This window comes from Odocoileus virginianus, chromosome 23 (genome assembly GCF_023699985.2).
Source record: "Odocoileus virginianus isolate 20LAN1187 ecotype Illinois chromosome 23, Ovbor_1.2, whole genome shotgun sequence".
NCBI lineage: Eukaryota > Metazoa > Chordata > Mammalia > Artiodactyla > Cervidae > Odocoileus > Odocoileus virginianus.
The window spans coordinates 52,969,616-52,991,913 of NC_069696.1; the positions used below are offsets into that span (position 1 = coordinate 52,969,616).

Sequence of the window (22,298 nt, forward strand, 5' to 3'; positions counted from 1 at the left end):
AACACGTATTTAGCGTCGACTTTCACCATAGAAGTGATCTGAATCTGGGTGCAGGCCACTTCACCATGTTATCCATTTGCTCATTCGCTTCCAGTACTTACTGAGCCCCGGGTATGTGCCAGACGCTGTGCAGAGCACCAGAGAGACGACAGTGGGTAAGCCAGGAGCCTGCGGTGCAGGCGGCCCTGTGAATGGTCACAGAGACCAACAGCTGCACCGCCAGGCAGTCAGTCTTACAAACACAGATAAGAGAAATGACGGGCATTTTCATCGTGTCCTTACCAGGTGCTGATCAAACCAGTCCGTCCTAAAGGAAATCAACCCTCAATATTCACTGGAAGGACTGATGCTGGAACTCCAATATTTTAGCCACCTGATGCAAACAACCAACTCATTGGAAAAGACCCTGATGCTGGAAAAGATTGAGGGCAGGAGGAGAAGGGGATGACAGAGAATGAGATGGTTGGACGGCATCACTGACTCAGTGGACATGAGTTTGAAAAAGCTCCCGGACATAGTGAAGGACAGGGAAGTCCGGTGTGCTGCAGTCCACGGGGTCTCAGAGTCAGACACAACGAACAACTGAACGACAACCAGGTGCTGAGCACCCGGGCGCACGGTCACACGTACTCCTCACACAATCCAGGGAGGAAGGAGCTTTCGGTGCCCACTTCCCCATCAGGGCTCCAAGATCAGGGATGGAGACGCGGTAGGACTCTACCAGGAGGGCAGTGACCACAAAGGGAGTGCGAGGAGGGGAGGCTTGCCCCCGGGGAAGCACGGGGAAGTGTCTGATTAGGAGGGGCGGGAGGAGTCATTGAAATACGAAAGCATCTGTGAAAGCTTAATTTTCAAATCAGCCAAAATAGTATTAAAAAGCACCACAGGGACTTCCCTGGTGGTCTAAGTGGTTAAGAATCTACCTTCCAGTGCAGGGGGCATAGGTTCAATCCCTGGTCGGGGAACTGAGATGCCTCGTGCTGAGGGGTGACTGTGTCTGCACACCACAGCTAGAAAGCACACGCGGCAACAAAAATCACGTGTCACAACCAAGACCCAACAGAGCCAAAAATAAGTAAATAAATATTAAAAAAAAAAAAAACCAGCACAAAGCATTTCTTAGCACGAGAAAGAAGAGCTGTAATACCCAGGACATGTGCGACCGCGCCCACCCCGGTGTGGGGCAGGACGCAGGCACAAAAGTCCTAACTTTCTTCTTGGCACCTGCCTGAATTTTTCAAATAAGTGCTCAGGGAACTAGCCTCTGCATTATTATTGTGGCTTAACACGTGGCAGCACTGAACATGCTTGGGTACTGTTCTTAGCCCTGTTTTATTCATTCGCTCAGTTGTGTCCGACTCTTTGTGACCCCATGAACTACAGCACGTCAGGCGTCCCTGTCCTTCACCAACTCCTGGAGCTTGCTCAAACTCCTGTCCATCCAGTCAGTGATGCCATCCAGCCATCTCATCCTCTGTCATCCCCTTCTCCTCCTGCCTTCAATCTTTCCCAGCATCAGGGTCTTTTCTAATGAGTCGGCTCTTCGCATCAGGTGGCCAAAGTATTAGAGCTTCAGCTTCAGCCATCAGTCCTTTTAATGAATATTCAGGACTGATTTCCTTTAGGATTGACTGGTTTGATGTTCTTGCAGTCCGAGGGACTCTCAAGAGTCTTCACCAACACCACAGTTCAAAGGAATCAATTCTTCAGTGCTCAGCCTTTTTTATGGTCCAATTCTCACATCCATACATGCCTATTGGAAAAACCATAGCTTTGACTAGACAGACCCTTGTCAGCAAAGTAATGTCTCTGCTTTTTAATACACTGTCTAGGTTTGTCATGGTTTTTCTTCCAAGGAGCAAGCAGCTTTTAATTTCATGGCTGCAGTCACCATCTGGAGTGATTTTGGAGCCCAAGAAAAAAGTCTGTCACTTTTTCCATTGTTTCCCCATCTATTTGCCACGAAGTGATGGGACCGATACCATGACCTTCATTTTTTGAATGTTGAGTTTTAGGCCAGCTTTTTCACTGTCCTCTTTCACCTTCATCAAGAGTCTCAGCCCTAACCATGTGTTAACTTAGCTAATCCCTACCACAATACTATGACATAGTCTCTACTCTTATACCCATTTTACAGAAACTAAAGTTGAGGCCAAGAGAAATTAGGCAAAGCACTTAGTCATGGAGCTGGATTTAAATCCAAACCATGTAGCCCAGAGTTAATGCTATTATTGTAGTTCTCACTATGATAATCTGCCCGGGGCTGGGGGGCGTGGGACTTGAGGGCATCCCCTTGAGGAACAAGGATTAAAGAGCCTCAGCCCCAACCTGGTACCTTAGCCCATACATTGTTCTCTGATGTCTTCTGCAAAGTTTTGCATACATTTTCCACTTTTTCCCTCTGCCCATTTCTAAGTATTAGACTGGGTTAAAAATGTAATATGCAGCATATAAAAACAACAATATCCTCATGCCTGCTTACTCTGGCGGGAAAACTTGCCTATTAGGACAAACCAAGGGATATGCAGTTTCAGCCAACAGTGAAGAGACACGAGCTGGCAGAGAGGAGGGAAGACGACAGGAACAAAGCAGCAGCTGGCATGGTGGGGCATCACCTAACCATGCCACGTTCAGAGCAGGTTCTGGGCAAGGGGGACGCGAGGGAGGGGAGGGGGCAAGGAGGACGGGGACTGAGGAAGGCACTGCAAGGCAGGCAGGGTCACAGGAGGGCCGGGGGACCGTGAGAAGCACAGGCAGTGAGGATGGGGCCCAGCAAGGGTGCCCGCGTGGTCAGGGGCTCCACATTCACAGAGACCTACCCCAACTCTCTCTCAGGTGAGAGATCGGACCATGAAGACTGCCGTTTTTGTGGATCAAACACAGTCAGATATTGCCAATTTCATACCATTCAAGTTATACATAGAGTCCTAGAGTCACACTCACAAAACTGAAAAAAGTGCTCATCACAAAATGTAAAATACAACTTTTTAACCTTCTTTCATCTCTTCTTCCACCTTCTTCCCCCTTTCTGTTCTCTCTCTCCCCTCACTCACTCAGGCCCCCTCCTCTCTTCCTCCACTTCTCCCCATGTCCTTCCTCCTTCTCTTTTCACTTCAAACTATATTTAGTGTCTGGTGTCAGGACTCCCCTCGAGGTGCAGTGATGAAGAATCCACCTTCCAATACAGGGGTCACGGGTTCGATCACTGGTCGGGGAATTAAGAGCCCATGTGCCTCAGGGTGACTAAGCCTGCTTGGTGCAACTACCAAACCCAGCACGGCCGAAATAAATAACTTAAAAATTTTTAAAAATCGTATTAAAAAAATCAACAACCCTGTATTCAGTGTCTAATGACCATTGCAGGTCTCAAGAGAGAGTCAAACGGCCACGCGCACACACGAGCACGTGGTGTGCGTGTTCCCAAGGAAGGAGGAAGGGCATCTTCTCCTGGTGGCCGAGCCTGCCCGGCACCTGGACAAGAGTCACGCTGGCCCTCGCTCTCAGTGCGAGCTGCTGGCACGATGGTCACACGGCCAGACCTTCGCTCCGCCAGCAGGAGGGTGAGCAGGCCACACTGGCCACTCAGACCCGGGGTGCTCCATGAAAAGCAAAAACGTCCAAGGCTGCAACACCCTTCGTGCTGTCTGATTGCCCACCTGGAGATCAGCTGCTCAGAGACACAGGAAACAAATGGCTCAGAAGGCCGAGCGTGTGCCTTCGGGGCAGGAACGTGGGCACCCTGGCTCTACCACTCTCTGGCTGCAGGATGGTGGGCAAGGTTCCCATCGAAGGCCCACGTCCTTACCTATAAAGGAAGAGACGCCCGCAGGAAAGGCTCAGGGGGTGTGGAGACCAGGCTGAACAAAACATGCAGGGTGACTGCAGAATCTGAAACTGCTTTCCCCAGAGGTTTAAAAATCTGCCCAAGGGATATCAGACGTAGACTGGACTGCACGACTTGGCCTGTCTCTTGGGGAAGTCACCTTAAGGCTCTGCTCTCTCTTTGGGCTGAAGTCCCAGTCCTCCGTCCCGATGCCTGGGCCATGTGAAAAAGGGGAAACCGAGTCACAGACCCCAAACCCCTTTCCTATGACGCCTTGATTTAAAACTATAAAAGCACTTTGTTGTTTTGTCAGTCTCAAAGTCATGCTCTTAGGCATTCTGCCAGCCAACAAGATGACAGTTTTCCTTCAGAGGGCCCCAGTTCTCACTGTGTGACTTAGAACCTGGGAAAAGGCAAAACAATAAACCATCTGTGAGGCTTCCAGACAGTGCAATTTGTGAGAAGTGCTTTCTACATCTTGATGGGACTCTGCATTAAGCCGGCATTAATTAATTGCTACATTAAAGGGAAGCACCTTTAACATTTCAATGACATAATCATATGCAATTACGATCATATAAAGGAACACTTTATAATTAATGATGCCTCCACTTCCTGAAATGTGTAATCCTTCTGTCTTGAATTCCAAAGAGGTTGGCAGGAGGAAGGCACTAAAGATAGTTCAGGAACTAATATTTAAATCAGTTTTAAATTCACCTTTCAACATGAATAGTAAAACAGGAACAAAAGCTTACCCTTATTAGGACTCCAAATCTTTATGTCTATGAGGCTAAATATTCAGCAACAATAGCTCCACACAGAAATGGTCAACAATTACAGGCCTGAAATAATTACCCCTCAATAGCAATAATTTTGCCCCAGCAGGCACATCAATTGCTTTCCCAGAAACGCATTACAGCTCACTCCGACTGTCCAGGCTTTGGAAACTATGCTGTGTTATCATTAATAAAGCACTTTGACTTATTTCCGGGACTTAAACATGAGAATGGTTTTGCTTTTAATTAGGGAGGTTTCCCACGAAGTCGCGATCCCCAAGCACCAAGCATTGCTCTAAGTGTTCCACATATGCTGGCTTGTTTAGTTCTACACAGCAGTCCTGAGCCCACACTATTTAAGCCCCATTTTATCAATGAGGACAGCAGGCACCCAAATGTTAAATAGCTTGCCCCAGGTACCATCCCCTCCCCACCCTGGAAAAGCCTGTTTGAGTGAGTCACAAACCAGACAGGATAAACAGACTTTCTCGATTGTCACATTCATTCTGTCACTCTACCTATGACAGAGGCCCCAGAACCTCCCTGCATCTAATTTCTATTGTGAGAAAATTTTTGCAGCAACCATAGAAGAAAATGCAGAGGCAACAAAATTTGACCCACAGTAACACCTAAAGGGCGGACCTCCCTGGTGGCTAAGTGATAAAGAACTCACCTGGCAATGCGGGAGATGCAGGTTCAATCCCTGGGTGGGAAAGATCCCTTAGAGAAGGAAATGACAACCCACTCCAGTATTCTTGCCTGGGAAATCCCATGGACAGAGGAGCCTGGCGGGCTACACTCCATGGGGTCGAGAAACAGCTGGACACAACTAATGAGACTAAACAACAAAAACACCACCACCTAAAGGGCTGCCAGAAAAAAGTCCCTATGGCACAGCCTTTCTTAAACAGCAACCAAACTTGCATCCACAGCCCCTATTTGATGCCCTTCACGGTACACTCCCTGGAGAAGGAAATGGCAACCCACTCCAATACTCCTGCCTGGAAAATCCCGTGGACAGAGGAGCCCGGTGGGCTGCTACTGCTCTGGGTCGCAAAGAGCTGGCTGTGGCTGAGCACGCGCGTGCGCACACGCACTCTGCGCTATGTCCCGCTGTCCTCAGCAGGCTGTGAGGGCGGCCCCCCGCCCCGGGACAGCCCCCCGAAACGGCAGAGGTTTACCTTGTCATAATAGTACCGCAGGGCTCTGCTCAGCTTGTCATAGTTCATGTTCGTTTTGTTTTTGCGGAGTCCCCACAGCTTGGCCACTTCTTCTGCCTTGAGCAGCTTGAATTCACCATCGTTGGAGGTCCAGCAGATCAGGTGCTCATGTTTCTGGTCCAGCAGCAGCTGCAACAGGAACTGCCACAGCGTGATTGCACTCTCCATACCTGGGGGGGGGGCGAGGGAGGGCGCGTGAGTGCAGCTGCCAAGGCCGGGGGGCACCTCGGCACCGCCCCCGCCCCGCGAACCTCAGCAAGGAACCTTCTCATCCATCCCAGCCGCCACTCTGAGTCATATCTGGCGGCATGTCTGCAAACAGCCACGATTCAGAAAGACAGGGGCGCCCTGTGACCCCGGGATTCACCACACACACACCCCCACAGGTGACAGGGTTACACTGGGAATGATGTGAAAAAACGATGAATGGACTGCCCCTTCCTGAATCAGTCCTCATACACACGATTGCCCATGCAACGAACATGGTGTCTGTACCGTTCATCTTATCAGCTCCCTCGCTGGTCAGCCTCTAGGCTGTTACCTGGATGAAGCACCGGAGCAGCTAAGTGCGGTTACGTAGGGGCCGGGGGTATACCAATAGGTGTGCTGCGTGAGGAGCTTCTCTAAGAAGGGACTTTGTTAGGTTACTCTCTGTATTCCCAGTGCTCTGATAACCCCGCCCAATGCCCGACCGATACATGCTTAAAGACCTGAGGAATCAGTTACTGCCACTTAAAGAGTTGGTCTCTTTCTCAGGCACTTGTCACGTTGCAGATAGAAACACCTTTTGTGGGACTTCCCTGGTGGTCTTAGATTCTGCGCTCCCAATGCAGGGGGCCTGGGTTCAATCCCTGGTCAGGGAACTAGATCTCACATGCCACAGCTAAGAGTTCGCATGCCATAACTAAAGATCCCACATGTGTAAATAAGACCCTGCACAGCCAAATAAAAAAAAAAGTCCACCATTGTCACAAGCACAGAGATGGGAAATGCACGCTTTTCTTCACTATGAGAAGGAAGCCTATAAAATGTTATCTTTTCCCCTTGACTCTGTTGAGGACTTTGTAAATGCTGTTCCTTCTAAAATGCTGTTCCTCAGCTTTGGAGTTTGGTGAAATCCTACACATCTAGCATTACCCCTTTGATACGGGACCTTCTCAAGGAAATTTTCCCCCACTCTCCCAGGCAGTTCCCAGCTTCAGACATTTGAAGACTTTCATGGCAATGGGGTACTGATTGTAAAAATAACAACAACGACGCCCATTTGTCTCATCAACAATTGTACATCAGGAAAGGAGAGGCAGTTGGGCTGGTCTCAAGAGCTTCATCATAGCTCAACCCTCATGACTGGACACGTGAAGTGCCCTGGGTTTCGATCTGGGAAAGATGCTGGAATGAGGAAGCCCGGGATGTCCAGAGGGTGGAACGCTGGCTTTTGGCACAGATAGAAGCTTCGAAGGCCAGTTGTGAGGTGCGGACAAAGCCAAAGAGAAGTAGGGATTGTGCCGTGATGCACAGAGAGAACACTGAAGCCCCAGGAGGCAGCCAGGGTGACAGGAACTAGGGCGCAGTGAGAAGCGCATGACTCTGGGAGACCCAGAAGCCAGAAAAACAGCCGCAGGGAGACTTATCTGTACCAACATTTCTGTCAACTCCACAGAAATTTTTCTTAAAGGGGCAGCTTTCAGACTGACCAATCATTTTTCTCCCTTTCCACACGGGGATTCATGTGAAAAATACCTAGCTTTTCAATAAGTATTTATTTCCTTATTTCCTTTCACATGTTCAGCCAAAAGAACACATTTTACTGTTTCTCTGAGCAACATGGGTTTCTCAGTTAAAGAGAAACAGAATAGTAATGTTCTTCAAATACCCATAGGGCACTTTTTATTTACGGTTCTTTAAAGGAGATATTCTTTTCAGAAATCAATCTTCACCACAATGGCCACTCAGTCCGTAAGGCAGTAAATCACTTCCTTGTTGGATTAAAACCGCCTTTTGTATCTCATGAGTCTCATAAACACAACCACGGTGATGCACACGCAGCGGCCCGCCAGCTCCAGCTCTGAATATGAGCTTGCGATTATTTGAGGATGGCCCACAGCGTCCTCCCCATCACTGGCACTAAGAATCGCTAACAGCGGTCTCAGATTTTTCAGCATTTTCGCACCCAAACCCTTCAGGCAGTAAGCTTTCAAATATCTCTAAAATTTTAAAGTGGATGCTCGGAGGAACCTGCTCCAAAGGGCAGAAGGCTGCCAGTGGGTTTGGAGGTCTGATGGAAGGGATTCCTGGGTCGGTGGCTCTAGCCGCTAGACCTCCCCCACCTCTGATATGAGCCATCAGGTTCCTAATGGAACAGGAGGACAACGTAAACATCTCCATGTGTTCCACACTTAGTGCTTCTCCCAACCAGGACTCCTCAGAGCTTCTTGTGCTTCCTGGAATCCCTTCCCATGGCACTCCAACCCTGTGTATTGGAGCCATGTGCCCCAGGCATAAACAATGAGGACCTACTGTATGGTAGACCAGATAACTGTTCTAATCTTCCACTCCTTCTCCCTTTCAAGTGAGCGTGCAGCAGTGCCCCAGAATGGGTAGAGTACTTTTCCCACATCCCACGGATATTTGGGGATGGCCACGCTATTTGATTTGACCAATGGAATGATGAGCGGAAATGACAATGTGCCATTTCTCAGCTAAGGTCTAAGAGGCTTCCAGTGTTTGCACCTTCCCTTTTGTGTTCCTGTTACTACTGTGAGGCTGTGGCCCAAAAATGAGACACGTGGAGCCAATCTGAGCTCGACCCAAAACCTGGAGCAAAGTCACACAAATCACAGTCTGAAGCAGTGCCCCTGAGGTCAACCAATGAGAAAAATAAATGTTGCTGGATACCAGCGGCTCTCAGGCTGTTTGTTACGCAGCATCATAGCAGCAAGAGCTGACTATTACAATGTCTTAGTCTAAAAAACTCTCTTTGCTGGGCTACAATATCTTTACACTGTAAACTTACATTCACAATCATGAGGTGTGTCTAGGCATGAAAAAGCATGTTATGCAGGGGGATTGGCCAATCCTGTCTTTACTCTGAGGGTTACAAGTGGGCCGCATAAATGACCATAGGTGCTATGGCTCGGCCCTCAGCAAAGCTAAAAGGAGGAAAGAGGGAAGGGAAAGGGAGATATGAGAGAAAGGGAAGAGGCAGAGGAGAAAAGGGTAGGGACACGGACACCCTCGTCAGGGCCCTGCCAGATTTCTAGAACTGATGCGCTGGGCCAAGGAGCGGCACAAGCCGAGCACCAGGAACCAGAGGGCCGCCCACACACACTCAGAGCTTTGGTGAGGCGGGCTGGGCGGAGGAGCAGCCCCTTCCTGCCCGTCACTCTCCCACATGGAGCTGTCGGAGCGGGCTACCGCTGAGGGTGGAGGATTCCTCAGAGGGTGGATGTGAGTAACAGGGCTGCACCGGAGGTGACTGCGCCATCGAGCCACTCCTGTCTAATGCACGGCAAACCTGCCGCGGACGCCCCATTCTCCTCCAGCCCTCCACCTAATGCACGGCAAACCCGCCGCGGACGCCCCATCCTCCTCCAGCCCTCCACCTAACGCAGGGCAAACCCGCCGCGGACGCCCCATCCTCCTCCAGCCCTCCACCTAACGCACGGCAAACCCGCCGCTGACGCCCCATTCTCCTTCCCCAGCCCTCCAGCCACTCCACGCCGCTGGGTCCGCCAGCTTCCGCCAGCGTGCAGTCACACAAGCCTTCACTGTGCAACACCCAGCCACACGTTACTCAGAGGTGAGTCTCAGAAACATTTCCCCACAAGCTTATCACAGCGACAAACATCTGTCATCCACTTCTACACTTGGGAGAAGTCGTGCTGGGAGACAGTGGGCCCCCCATGGGCACTCTGGCCTCCACCCGTCCCACCCTCCCTGGTGATGGAAATGGCTGAGTGCACGCGAGGCAGTGGGAACACGCTGGGCTTGGGGTGGACGGGTCAGCAACTGATCTCACCGCTGTGGTTCCCACCACTAAGATACTCAGCGTCTCCTTGATCTTAGTTCCAACCTCAGTAACTGTGATGAAGTGTCATCATTTATACAATTGTTTTCACGTACAGTCACGCTTCACACCTTTGCCAGCTACAAACTTTGCCCCCGTCAAGGACACTGGCAAAGAAAAGAGTCTCACACATGGCTAGGGGAACACACTCTCCCCCCAACCACCAACACAAGTTGATAAAAAATTAATATATCTCTCACCAAAAATATATATATATATTTTAGTGGTTTTTTTTTAAATTAATTCCTTGATGCCTAGACTCCTTGATAAAGTCCTATGTCTTAACATGAAGGTACAATCAAGTCCAGTGTATCTGGCTGCCATTATGAAGAATGTGTATAAATCAGGCAGCATCCTGTGGCTCTCACTAAATAAAAAGTTCAAGAAAGCACTGATAGTTGAGATTTATGTTTGATACATTATTATACAAGCAGGGGTCTGCTTTAACTTAATATGCTTCATCAGCCTAGCCTCATTTAGCTGACTTCCCACAACTCTCCACTTAAATTATGTACAGTACATGAAAGAAATGCTATAATTTGCTTTAAAAAAATTTCCCAAATCAAACTTTAAGTTGGCTAGAAAATGTTACTCTTTTTTCCCCCTTAGACCTTATTTTGAATGGACAAAATTTTATCAGGTATGGTAATGCCATTCTTTCCTTTTTCCAAGAGTCCATAAAATTTAATGTTTCGTATGAACACATGATCCTTTGAAATCTTAAAATCTCATAAACTAATTTGAGAGCTGCAAAAATCATTGACTGATGGTTTTAAATTATTTTTAATTTCACGGAAAGCACATGATTCTATTCTTATTTTTTCCTCTTTTTTCAAGGTTAAATTTTTATTGATTGAAAGATTCTTTAAATTTTATAGTGCTCATAATGCCATGCTTAATGTGAACATTAAGCTCTGCACTCTCATGTTTAGGAGGATCCACTGTGAAACGTCACTGCTCTTACTGGGAGAGATGCCCTCCGCATTAGCTACTCTCTGTACCCTCCCTGGCTGCATCTCAACCCTGCCGCCCGCTGCAGATGGTTTCTCTCTCAGCACTTCTACTGGAACTAACCCAAGACCACGGTCACAGCAGCTGACAAGGCCTCTTCCAGGCCTCTCCAGAGAACAGAGCTACCTGCTATTTGCCCCAGCTGTTCCTTCTCTGTAATTTATAGCCTAGATATTGCCACGGAGGATAGTTAGATCATTTAAAACAGTTTGTCAAATCTGAATAACACATATCCCTCCTTTGGAAGGAGCAGTAGGCAAAAAATTAACAGGTCCTCATGTAGGCAAATCATCTTCACTAAATATCTTATTACAGTCTCCCTTCAATATTAAGAAGAAAAATGGATATAAGTGCCTCAAGGTTTATAGTTCTTATACAACCAGCTGATCGCTCCCACCCTATGCAAATTAACAATTAATCTTACATATGACACATGATGCTTGGTTGAGAGGCAACCAACACAGAAGTTATGGTCATGTAAGTTATTTTGAGTAAGATGTATTCATACAATTATACCCTACAAAGAGGAGAGAGACTCAATTCTCTCTCCACCTTTTTCAGTTTTTTTTGAGTATCCACTTTATGCCAAGACACTCTCTGGGTATTCGGGACACATCAGAGACAAAGGAGATGAAGACCTCTGTCTTCATGAATCTTACATTCTAATGGGAGAAGGCAGGCCATAAACAACGAACACATGACTATTAAAACACAGTATTTTGGAAAAACAGTGTTACAGGGAAAGGCAATCAGAGCAGGTTAAGGGGGTGGGAGCCTGGGGTGTGTGAGCACAAGGTCATGGAAGGCCTCATCGAGAAGCTAAAGGGCCGAGAAATACTTTTGTTAAAAAATAATTTTCAAAATGGGTAAAATCGTGGCTCTCCTACAGATATAAAATGAAGACATGTTAAAGATTTTATTTCACTCATTAGTCAACCAGGGAACTTGGCAGGGGTTCTAACAAGTTCCAAAAAGAATCTGAATAATAAAGGCATGTATAAATTAGGAATATTGAAATGAATGCACAAACAGGGGTGAGAGAGGAGTTAACTGAACTCTACAAGATAGGAGACAATTTTCATACCTAGAGACAATAATTATCTTTGCTATCAGCTATCTCTAATTAATAGATTGTAAAATACCTTCCATAAAACCAGAATCACATCCTCCAGAGGAGATTAGAGTCTAGGCAATGCACAGTTTTTTGTGGAAGCATAATTATTTTCTACAACTTGCAGCAGATGAGAGGGTGAACTGTTTCTGTCTGCTTAGAAGGCTACACAGTGAGGAAGAGCAGATTCAGAGCCAGACTATCTGGGCTCTTCTTTAAGTACTGGTCCTATTTGGCTGAGGGACTTTGGTTAAGTTACTTAACCTTTCTGTGCCTCAGTGCCCTCATAAGGATTATGGAGATGATGATGATAAAGGTATCTCCCTTACAGGGCTGCTGCAAGGATTACATGAGTTACTAAGGATGCCCTTCAACCACACTTGGTACACAGTGTGATTCCAAAGTTTACTATTATTTCTTAAGCAACAGAGAAACTTCTTCACAGATCATGTTGTGAGGATATCAGGCCTTCAGCTAGCTCAAAGGCATCATTTAGATACTATATCCACCTTGGTTCTTTGTTCACTAGGCAATGATTCCACAACAGGCGCTGAAATCCAGGAAGAATCTTCAGCTCTTTGGTGACTGTTGTTTATAAGGTGACCTAGAATATGTTTATGTGGGTTTTTAAAAAGACTATCATCAAAAGATGAAAAAACATCAACAGACACACACTACTATATATAAAATAAATAACAAAGACCTACTGCATAGCACAAGGGAACTATATTCACCATCTTGTAATAGTCTACAATGGAAAAGAATCTGAAAAAGAATATACATAAAATGAATCACACTGTGTGTACCTGAAACTAACACAACATTGTGCATCAACTATATGTCAATATCTTTAAAAGTCAAAAAACAGATCTTTAAAACTTCTGGCAGAAAACTCAGATCCCTGAACACATATCTGCTGCCTCCAGCTTAAGAAACCCTGGTGTAAAATGCTTGTCCTGAAGCTTCCAAGGTGTTTCTCTAGCAAAGACAGCCCTTGGGCGCTCACGCCTCCCTTGGGACTAGTTCTGCCCTGATCTAATCTTGTGCCCCTGGAGCAGGGAAGGGAGTTAAGGAGACAAGAACCATTGGCTCCAAATGAGATAGAAGAAGGACTCTAAAACGACGACCCAAGGGACAGCCATGATGGCACCGCTTGTGAAGACGAAGCCCAACTGGGGAGTGTGCCCCGGGCGGCTCACGGTGGAGGTGGACCAGGCGTGAAGAGCTTGTCCATGGCACAGAGGAGAAGGGAGGGACATTCAGGCAGACTCTGAGCCGTCACTTTCCACCCTCATTCTGTGTTTTCAACTCTTTTTGTCTTTAAAGAACACAGATAGTATCCTTGATTCACTGTTTAATCTGGAGGGAGTCTCAAAGAGAAGGATGCTATAGACTGAATATACTGATCACTCTCTTCACCGACGGTGCCTCCCTCTGCCCACTTTGTCCAATAAATGAATGAGTAAGACTGAGTTTAGTACAGGCCTCAGTCTGTGCCCTTAACCACTGTTACACCGCCTCCCACCAAGAGCAAGGAACTCGCATCAGGACTGGGAGCAGGCTACTGGAGAAGGCTTGCTAGAGGAGTGAGCTTGAGCAGAGCCTTGAACAAAAGGGTGAGCAAAATCTGAAAAGGGTGACAGGATTTGACAAAGCCCCTCCTTCAAAAGCTTAAAGCTAGAGTTCTGTTCAGAGGATGTGCCCGTAATTTCTCCCCTCTCCTTGTTAACATTTAGCTTCTGTTGGGTCATAAGAACCAGGTTCTGATACGGATTTACAATTCATGGAGTTGTGTCATCAGGAGAAAGTCTTCCCGTAGGAGAGCATTTGAAGTTCTAGGGGGTGGAAGGCAAGTAAAGAACACTCTCTCACCTTCAAAAAGAAAAGGATAAGAGGAGAGAGTAAGAGTACATTATGAGAGTACATTATGGGTTGGATGAAGCACAAGCTGGAATCAAGATTGCCAGAAGAAATATCAATAAACTCAGATATGCAGATGACACCATCCTTATGGCAGAAAGCAAAAAAGAACTAAAGAGCTTCTTGATGAAAGTGAAAGAGGAGAGTGAAAAAGCTGGCTTAAAGCTCAACATTCAGAAAACTAAGATCATGGCATCTGGTCCCATCCCTTCATGGCAAATAGATGGGGAAACAATGGAAACAGTGACAGACTTTATTTTGGGGGGCTCCAGAATCACTGCAGATGGTGACTGCGGGCATGAAATTAAAAGATGTTTGCTCCTTAGAAGAAAACTTATGACCAACCTAGACAGCACATTAAAAAGCAGAGACATTACTTTGCCAACAAAGGTCCGTGTAGTCAAAGCTATGGTTTTTCCAGTGGTCATGTATGGATGCGAGAGTTGGACTATAAGGAAACTGAGCACCGAAGAATTGATGCTTTTGAACTGTGGTGTTGGAGAAGACTCTTGAGAGTCCCTTGGACTGCAAGGAGATCCAACCAGTCCATCCTAAAGGAAATCAGTCCTGAATGTTCATTGGAAGGACTGACGCTGAAGCTGAAACTCCAATACATTGGCCATCTGATGCAAAGAACTGACTCATTTGAAAAGACCCTGATGGTGGGAAAGATTGAAGGCGGGAGGAGAAGGGGATGACAGAGGATGAGATGGTTGGATGGCATCACCGACTTGATGGACATGGGTTTGGGTGGACTCCAGGAGTTGGTGATGGACAGGGAGGCCTGGCATGCTGCAGTCCATGGGGTCGCAAAGAGTTGGACACGACTGACTGAACTAAAGAGGAAGAAATTCTGCACCATGGGCAGGGCAGGGGTGGGAGCAGCCAGTGATGGCTAAAGTCCAAAGCAAGAATCAGTGTGCAGGCCTGGATGAGACGGCCATGTAACCTGCCCAGAAACAACCTCCAACTCATGCCTGAAAGACAAAGTCCACCCAAGACCCACAGGTACAAACCAGTGGTTACCAACAAGGAGGAAGGGACAAGACAGGACCGCAGACTACTGTGCATAAAATAAATAACCATGGGGTGGAGACAAGATGGTGGAGTAGAAGGACATGTGCCTGCTCCCTCTCATGGAAACACCAGAATCACAGCTAACTGCTGAACAACCGTCAGTAAAATAAATCAGCCACAAGGATGGATTGTGCAGCACAGGGAATATAGCCAATATTTCATAATGACTACAAATGGAGTTTAACCTATAAAACGTTTGATCACTTTGCTGTACACTGGAAAACTAACGTTGTAAATCAACTATACCTCAAGCAAAATAACAGGTAAGTCCATCCAGTAGCGGAGGTTACTGGGCTCCTTCAGACGCCACGAAGCCTCCAGCAGCGGCCAGGCTGCCAGGAGAGTCAGTCCCAACCCACGGCCAGCAGCATCACCTCGTCACCCTGCACCAGAGGGCTCCTGGTGAAGCTAATGCCGCAGGGACCATCACTTTGCACAAGTCTAGGGGCTCTAGTGATTTTGTAGTTATAATTTGTGGGGGTCTACACAAAGAGGATTTCTGCAAACTGTTTTAAGCTTCCGCACCACACCTCCCAAACCTAGTCCTGCCCCGACCCCTTCTCGGGCTGCCTCCCCCCAGCAGATATGCTCCGCTTCCTGATGGCAGTCGTTCTGCCGCAAGGTGGCGCCAGACATCCTAACGTGAGAGCCGCCCAGAGCGCGTAGGCAAAGCCTGAGGTTTCTGCTTCCATTCTTAGAAGCTGAAATACCTACTTATTTGCTCTTCTTCCTATCTGTGGCAACCTAACACTTCTCTTTGCATGTTTCTAGTTTCATTGCTTTAAGCTACCCTGAGTTAGAGTTTAGAGGGTTCAGAAAAATTGTCTTTGTAAAGCTTCTATATTGTGGGAACTAGAGAACTTTTAGCCAACTTATAAAAAACCAGTTAGAAATGAGAGAGCCCAAGGAAAGGAGTAAAACTCCTGCGAAAGAAAGAAACAAACTAGGTGTTCAGCAAGTTCACATCTTTTTACTTGTTAAAACTTGCAGGTTAGAGAAGTCAGGATGAAACTTGAACACTCAGTACTGAAAATTCTCTGAATTTCAATTCCTCTGCCCAGAATATCTACCAAGTGTTTCTGTACAGAAATGTCAGAAACCATTCCATTAAAACAAAAACCTGTACTTAAGGCAGGGAATTGGAAAACAACAATTTGTACTATTTGAGGTCAGCAGTAACTTGGCACAGAATAATTTTAGGGCATTAAGTCAATAAGGATTAATATTTGGTAACTGAGCAACACAAACGGAAGTCTTTTTTATAGTATTCTTGAGAAGGTGAAACTAAGATTATTGACGTGTATCTTCAAAAGACATTTTAATTCTTGTCAACCACTGTAGGTAAAAAAATGCTAATCTGTGAGGCTAAATTCATGTCCCTCGAGGCTCTTTTTATCTATTAAAAATGTTTATATTCTCATTCATCCTGTGACTATTTGCAGACTGTCTGTGCTTTAAAGAGCAGTGTGTGTGAGCTAAGTCGTGTCCGACTCTCTGTGACCCATGGACTGTAGCCCACCAGGCTCCTCTGTCCACCGGATTCTCCAGCAAGAATGCTGGCGTGGGTGGCCGTGCCCTCCTCCAGGGGATCTTCCCGACCTGGGGTCGAACCCGGGTCTCCCGCACTGACACCAGCACCACCTAGGAAGGCCCCCTTATGGAGCATAGTGAGCAAGAGGGAAAGCAGTCATCGCTTAGCCTTTTTTTTTAAAAAAATACCTTTTCCAGTTCACAATGTTTTCCAAATCATTCTGAGGACAGAGAAAGATTTTTTCTGGGGAAGTCGCTGACAGCCACTATAATACCACCACCTGCTGTTTACTGCACATAAAATCCACTCCTCTTTCCTTCTGAAACTATGTGTTGTCTGTGAGTATATGGGAAGCAACTCAGCTGGTTTGCTGGTGACTTTTATAGGGTAAATTTCCTTTGGAACAGTAAATGGATGGCTACATTAACTCCAGCTGGGAAAGTAGGTTCCAACCATTCTGCTTTCTGCCACATCTGTATATTCAGACCATGTCCCACCATTTCCCAGCCTACCCATCCCCTCCACTGCACATCCAGTTCTAGCTCACCCTACATCTTTCAGACTAGGCCCACAGGCAGATAAGAAAGGGCCTATTCTCACTCCAGGTTGCCTGGCATGGATGGATACTCCTTGGGTCTCTAAATTTGGCAACATCTCCAAACTTCCTAATATTCCTGGTACTGAGTTTGTTCTTCCTGTGCCAGAAGGACGTGGTGATCTTAATCCACAGGGTTAAAAAATAAATAAAATAACTGGTTGTCCCAGAAGCACCCACCTATTTCTCTGCACCTGAAAGAAACAAATGGGTCAATCTAAATGAGATGGTGCCTAGAAAAAGTGCAGCACAGTGCACTGTACATTGTGAGCCTTCCCCAGGGCTTAGATGCTGCTGCATCTGTGCCTTCCGGGAAGCCTTGAACAAGCCTCCCACCGATGGGGCGATTTCTTGTTGGCCATCAGATCCCCTGGAGAAGGAGATGGCAACCCACTCCAGTATTCTTGCCTGGGGAAGGCCATGGACAGAGGAGCCTGGTGGGTCACAAGACAGTTGGACATGACTGAGCAACTGAACGATGACCATCACTACATCAGTGTCATCCAGCAATTCTAGAACAGCACCTGGTAAACAAGGGGCATTCAATAAAAAAGCATCATGAATCTCGATTTCTTTCAAGACAGGGACTGTAATATCTGACTTCAGAGACTCTTCTATCACCTGCTAAAGAGCCCAGACATAGAAGGATCTTATTTTCCTCCTTTTTTCTTGGGAGAAAGACGGACTTGTCCACTTCTCTGGCATCTCCCCAGATGGCTTACAATCAGGTAGCCACACATATAGTGTATGATCTATAGTCCTCCACATATATACACATCTCCATTTAATCTCTTCTTTGAAAACATCAGACATAATTTTATTGGGCAGTTAAGGGAACACAAGCCTGCTAGATCAAAGCGGCCAACTGGTCACCCAGCCCTCCCAAAGTGGGGCTGTAGTTCATTACAGCCAATCGGTTAACCACATCTACCTCCCTTGTATATCAACATGCCCCAAAAAACAGACTCAGAAGTCCTGGGCACTGCAGAGGAAATCTTTTCAGGTAACCAAATGGTATTAATAATCCAGACCACATCTTGAAAGATAAGTAGGGCTATAAAAAAATCAGAGGTTCCTACAACCTGGGACACTCCCCAGGTTCCCCCATAGAGGGGGTCCTCCCCCTCAAAAAGCCCAGGCTCTGCTGACAATGCCTTTTCTTTAATCAGATGGATTGCTCCTTCCCAGACATTTTTGGACTAAAACCCAACCTTCACTTTCTTTGCAGTTGTTTTTGTTGTCTGCGTTGTTCTCAAGGATCTTAATTCTGGCTTGAAGCACATCTCCCTCCAGTTCTCATTCTTGGTAACATTCAGCTTCCTCTTCTGCAGGTTGTAGGCAGGAAACTGGAAAATGGGCCACAGGAAACCTGGCCTCCTACATCTGTCCCACTTTGTAATTGCAGCTCTGGTTTCATTTTGCCTTGTATGTCAGCTCTGTTTTAACCCTCAATACAACGGCCAAACTCTGCTTTCTGAAAGAACACTGCTATGCCTAGTGCCCAAGGAAACGCATGGAGACTTTTTTCCTTCCCCAGAGTAATTAACCGTATGAATTCAACATGGAAAAAAACACTAAGCAAATTCTCCTAACAGTAGTCATTTGGATCAAAAGTCATATGGAGCTCGAAAAATGATTCATTCAATGTGATAAAACTACTAATAAGTCCCCAGTGAAAATTTAAGACCACTTGATAGTACTGTACACAGCAGAAGTTATTGTATATCAGGATGATTACTAGCAGTTCAAAGCTGTCAGATGAATTCTGACTTTTGAGGCTTTGATAAGTAACATATGAAAATAAATTATAATTATCCCTCATTATAATTTCTCATTATGATGCTATTTTAAATTATGTTCTTAACCACACAGCTATTAGGTTGAACTATATGATATTGTTTTCATGGGTCAAAAACAGTCAAATACCAGCAATCTCCTTTAGTCAACCTAAAACATACAATTATTAATACATCCAGAGAATAGACACACACACTCATCCCCAGGGCAGTATCTTCCTCCTGTGTTTGGTCCATGGACCCTTTTTGAGAATCTAACATTCTCTAGTGGGGGAAAAGAGGTATATTTAGATCCTAAAGATAATTTATAAATCTCAGAGAGCCCCAGTCTAAAGGAAATGTTAGCTATATTTTCCCCCACCAGCAATACCGGGTGTCCATGGAATTTTCAAAAATAGGGCTTCTACCAAAAAAACACAATTTCTTCCTTAAAGAGGAACTTTGTTTTTAATGTTAACATGTGATGAGCATTTACTGTGTACCAGGCATTATACACGTTGTCTAAATTGGATGCTCCATGATTTAATGACATAGAATAAGATGCTCCAGCCACAGGAGTATTGTGGGAAAACAGAGACTCGTATCCAGGTGCACCTGGGTTCTGAGTCCAACTTCTTAATCACCGCACACAGTTCCCCCAGCAGAGGTTTCATTTCTTATATGCACAACTTACAGCTACTAAGAGAAACGTCCCATTTTAACACAGAGGAAAATACAGTTAACATTCCCATGAGAAATCAAATCAAAATTTTTCCTTGTTCATTTCTGGTTTTGCTTTTGTGACTCCAGTTGTTCCAAGTGGTTCTAAGGGAGTTTGAACCCACGCCATCATTTAAAAACAAAAACAAAGTTTCCTTTTTTAAAAAAGATCTACTATCAGTTTCAATACAGGGCAGCTTCATCCAATGCTAAATAACCAAGGTTGCCTCTTGATGATAAGAAACTGTGCCTTCTATTATTTAGCTCTTTCTCAATAGGAAAGACATCCTCCCGTTTGGTGTGTACACGCGCGCTAGATGGTGGATCAGGAGGAGGAACATGGGAAATGAAAGGTAGGTGATCTCACCTGGCCGCCAAGCAGAGCCCCAAACCCGCATACATTACTCATGAGAAACACATCACTGAGAATAGGGGCAGGCTGGGGACCCCACTAAAAAGACGTGACCCACTGGACTCGGCGAGCACCCAGCGGAGGCTAAAAACATCTTTTTAAAAAACCAACATCTCTGGGCAAGCCCTGTTTCAGGTTCTAAGAAAGCAATACGTGGGATCTCATGGCGTCTCATGACATGCACATAGAATAAAAAAGGTCTTTGGCATTGAGTAAAACTTACTTAAAACCTTGCTGAGTGTTCTTAAGTTTGAGCTTCAATTTAACAAGCTCCCTAATTTCCAGTGGGCACTCTTCTTCCACACTACCCCCTGATTCTTACATTTCATAGGCCTTTGAATGGAAGAATCTTTTCCCTAAATTTCTGTACTGTTAATAAAATTCAATCCTGTGTGCAGGAGAAACACTGGATGTCAGAACATATAAATTCTCATCATAGTCATGACCTTGAGGAGTTGCATGATCTCAGGGAAGAATGTTAATTTCTCTGTTTCAACTTTTTAAGTAAGACCAACCCTAACCCTGCTCCATACAGGGTTAGCAAACTACAAACTACTTTTCTTTGATGAAAAGTATTTCAAAAGTAAAAATCTAAGATATCCTTTTGATCAATATGCTGTCTAAATGATCTTTAAAACAAAAATGGAATAACTTCAGCTTCAAATAAAGCCTTCACAGAGATATTTTTTTAAATCTGTGGTTGCCTGAACTAAGTTTAAGGCAGAAAATGTTTAGTTGCCTACTTTTAGTTTTACGAAAATCAAAAATAAAAGAAATCTCATATGCCACTTCTACTAGGATGAAACCATAACCTTTCAGATAAAGTTGAAAGCTTTTCTGTGCTAAATAGTAAGTTGGTAAAGCCCACAAGTATATACAGAGTGCAGTCAGAACACTTTTGCATGATACAACATGACGGTGGTTTTTCCACATCCAGAAACTGAGACATTTCCTGCCAGAGCATCCTCCAAACTCCACTATTGTGTTGAAACTGTAAAATCTTTCTAAATCAGGACTGACTTCCTCCTATTATGCTTTAGAGGCGTCTTTCTGGGAAGGGTAGATTCAAGGCAAAGGTAGGAATTCCTGCAGCACCACCCAGTGGAAACATGAGAGAGAGAGAGAGAGAAAAGGCAAGATAAAACATGTTGAATTAAACAAAAGTCATGTCATAAACTCTAATTAAAATTCTGGACAGTGTGCTTTTTCCATCAATGGTGACCAGCAATATTTTGCTTAACAATTGTGTCCTTGGTCCTCAGGCCATTCCTTCAATGCACCCACACAAATGATCAACATCACATCTGCCTGGTCTCTCTCACACGTGTGTACACACACACACACACACACACACACACACACAGGGCCGACACCAGGGCCAGGGAGGAAGGAGTCCCGGGTGGGGTCAGGAGTGGCCTGCAACACCATCCCTTCCTTGCAGAAGGGCCCCCAGGGCCCGTGGGGACCAGGAAATCTGCACAGCTGTGCTCCGCGTCCCTGTCCAGCTGCAGGGCCGGGCATTTCCTGGCAGAAAGGTAACCATCTGTGCATCTTCCCCTTTCCCCGGTCTGAATGCACTCAGTCTGGGCCACCTCTAACATCTGCAGGCATTTCGACCTCCCTCGCTTCCCCCGGGGTGGGGGGAAGGCTCGGAGCTTCCCCTTCCCTCGGGGCCCTGATCTCCCGTCCCCCAAATTCTCTCCACGGTGACCGCTGCTTCCACTCCTCTGTCTGACCAAAGCCTCCCACAGGTCGTTTCAGTCCATCTCAATTCCACTTACCACCATCATCTGAACACCTCTCTTGGCCAGCAACTGCTTCTCACGCACATGCGACACATCAGGCTCCTGATCTTGGGAACGGGATGGAGCAAAAGGGACCCTTGACCCCCTCCTTCCAGCTTTCCTGCCCAGAGAGCCCTGGCATCGGCCAGGAGAGGGAGAGAGCTGTGGTCTTCCCGGAGACACTGGAAACTCTCTTGTCTTCTCTACGGAACTTAAAGTATCATTTCCTCCATGTCCTGGCTATTGTAAATAGTGCTACAATAAACATTAGGGTGAATGTATCCTTTGGAACGGTTTCCTCCGGGTATATGCCCAGGAGCGGGATTGCTGGATCATGTGATAGTTCTATTTTTAATTTTTTTAAGGAACCTCCACACTGTTCTCCGTAAAATCCAAACAAGAGAGGACCTATGTATACGTGTGGCTGATTCATTTCGCTGTACAGCAGAAAACACCACCACATTGTGAAGCAATCAT

At 46.0% G+C, this 22,298-nt stretch overlaps 1 protein-coding gene across 2 annotated transcripts in view; it reads right to left on the reverse strand.

The window, feature by feature from the left end:
• ELK3 (ETS transcription factor ELK3) overlaps nt 1-22,298 on the reverse strand; it is a 71,402-nt gene that overhangs the window by 37,557 nt on the left and 11,547 nt on the right. For both annotated transcript variants that reach the window (XM_070454146.1, XM_070454145.1), the window contains exon 2: nt 5,781-5,989. In XM_070454146.1, coding sequence (XP_070310247.1) covers nt 5,781-5,987 — 207 coding nt within the window. In that variant the 5' untranslated portion in view covers nt 5,988-5,989. The remainder of the gene's footprint in view (nt 1-5,780; nt 5,990-22,298) is intronic.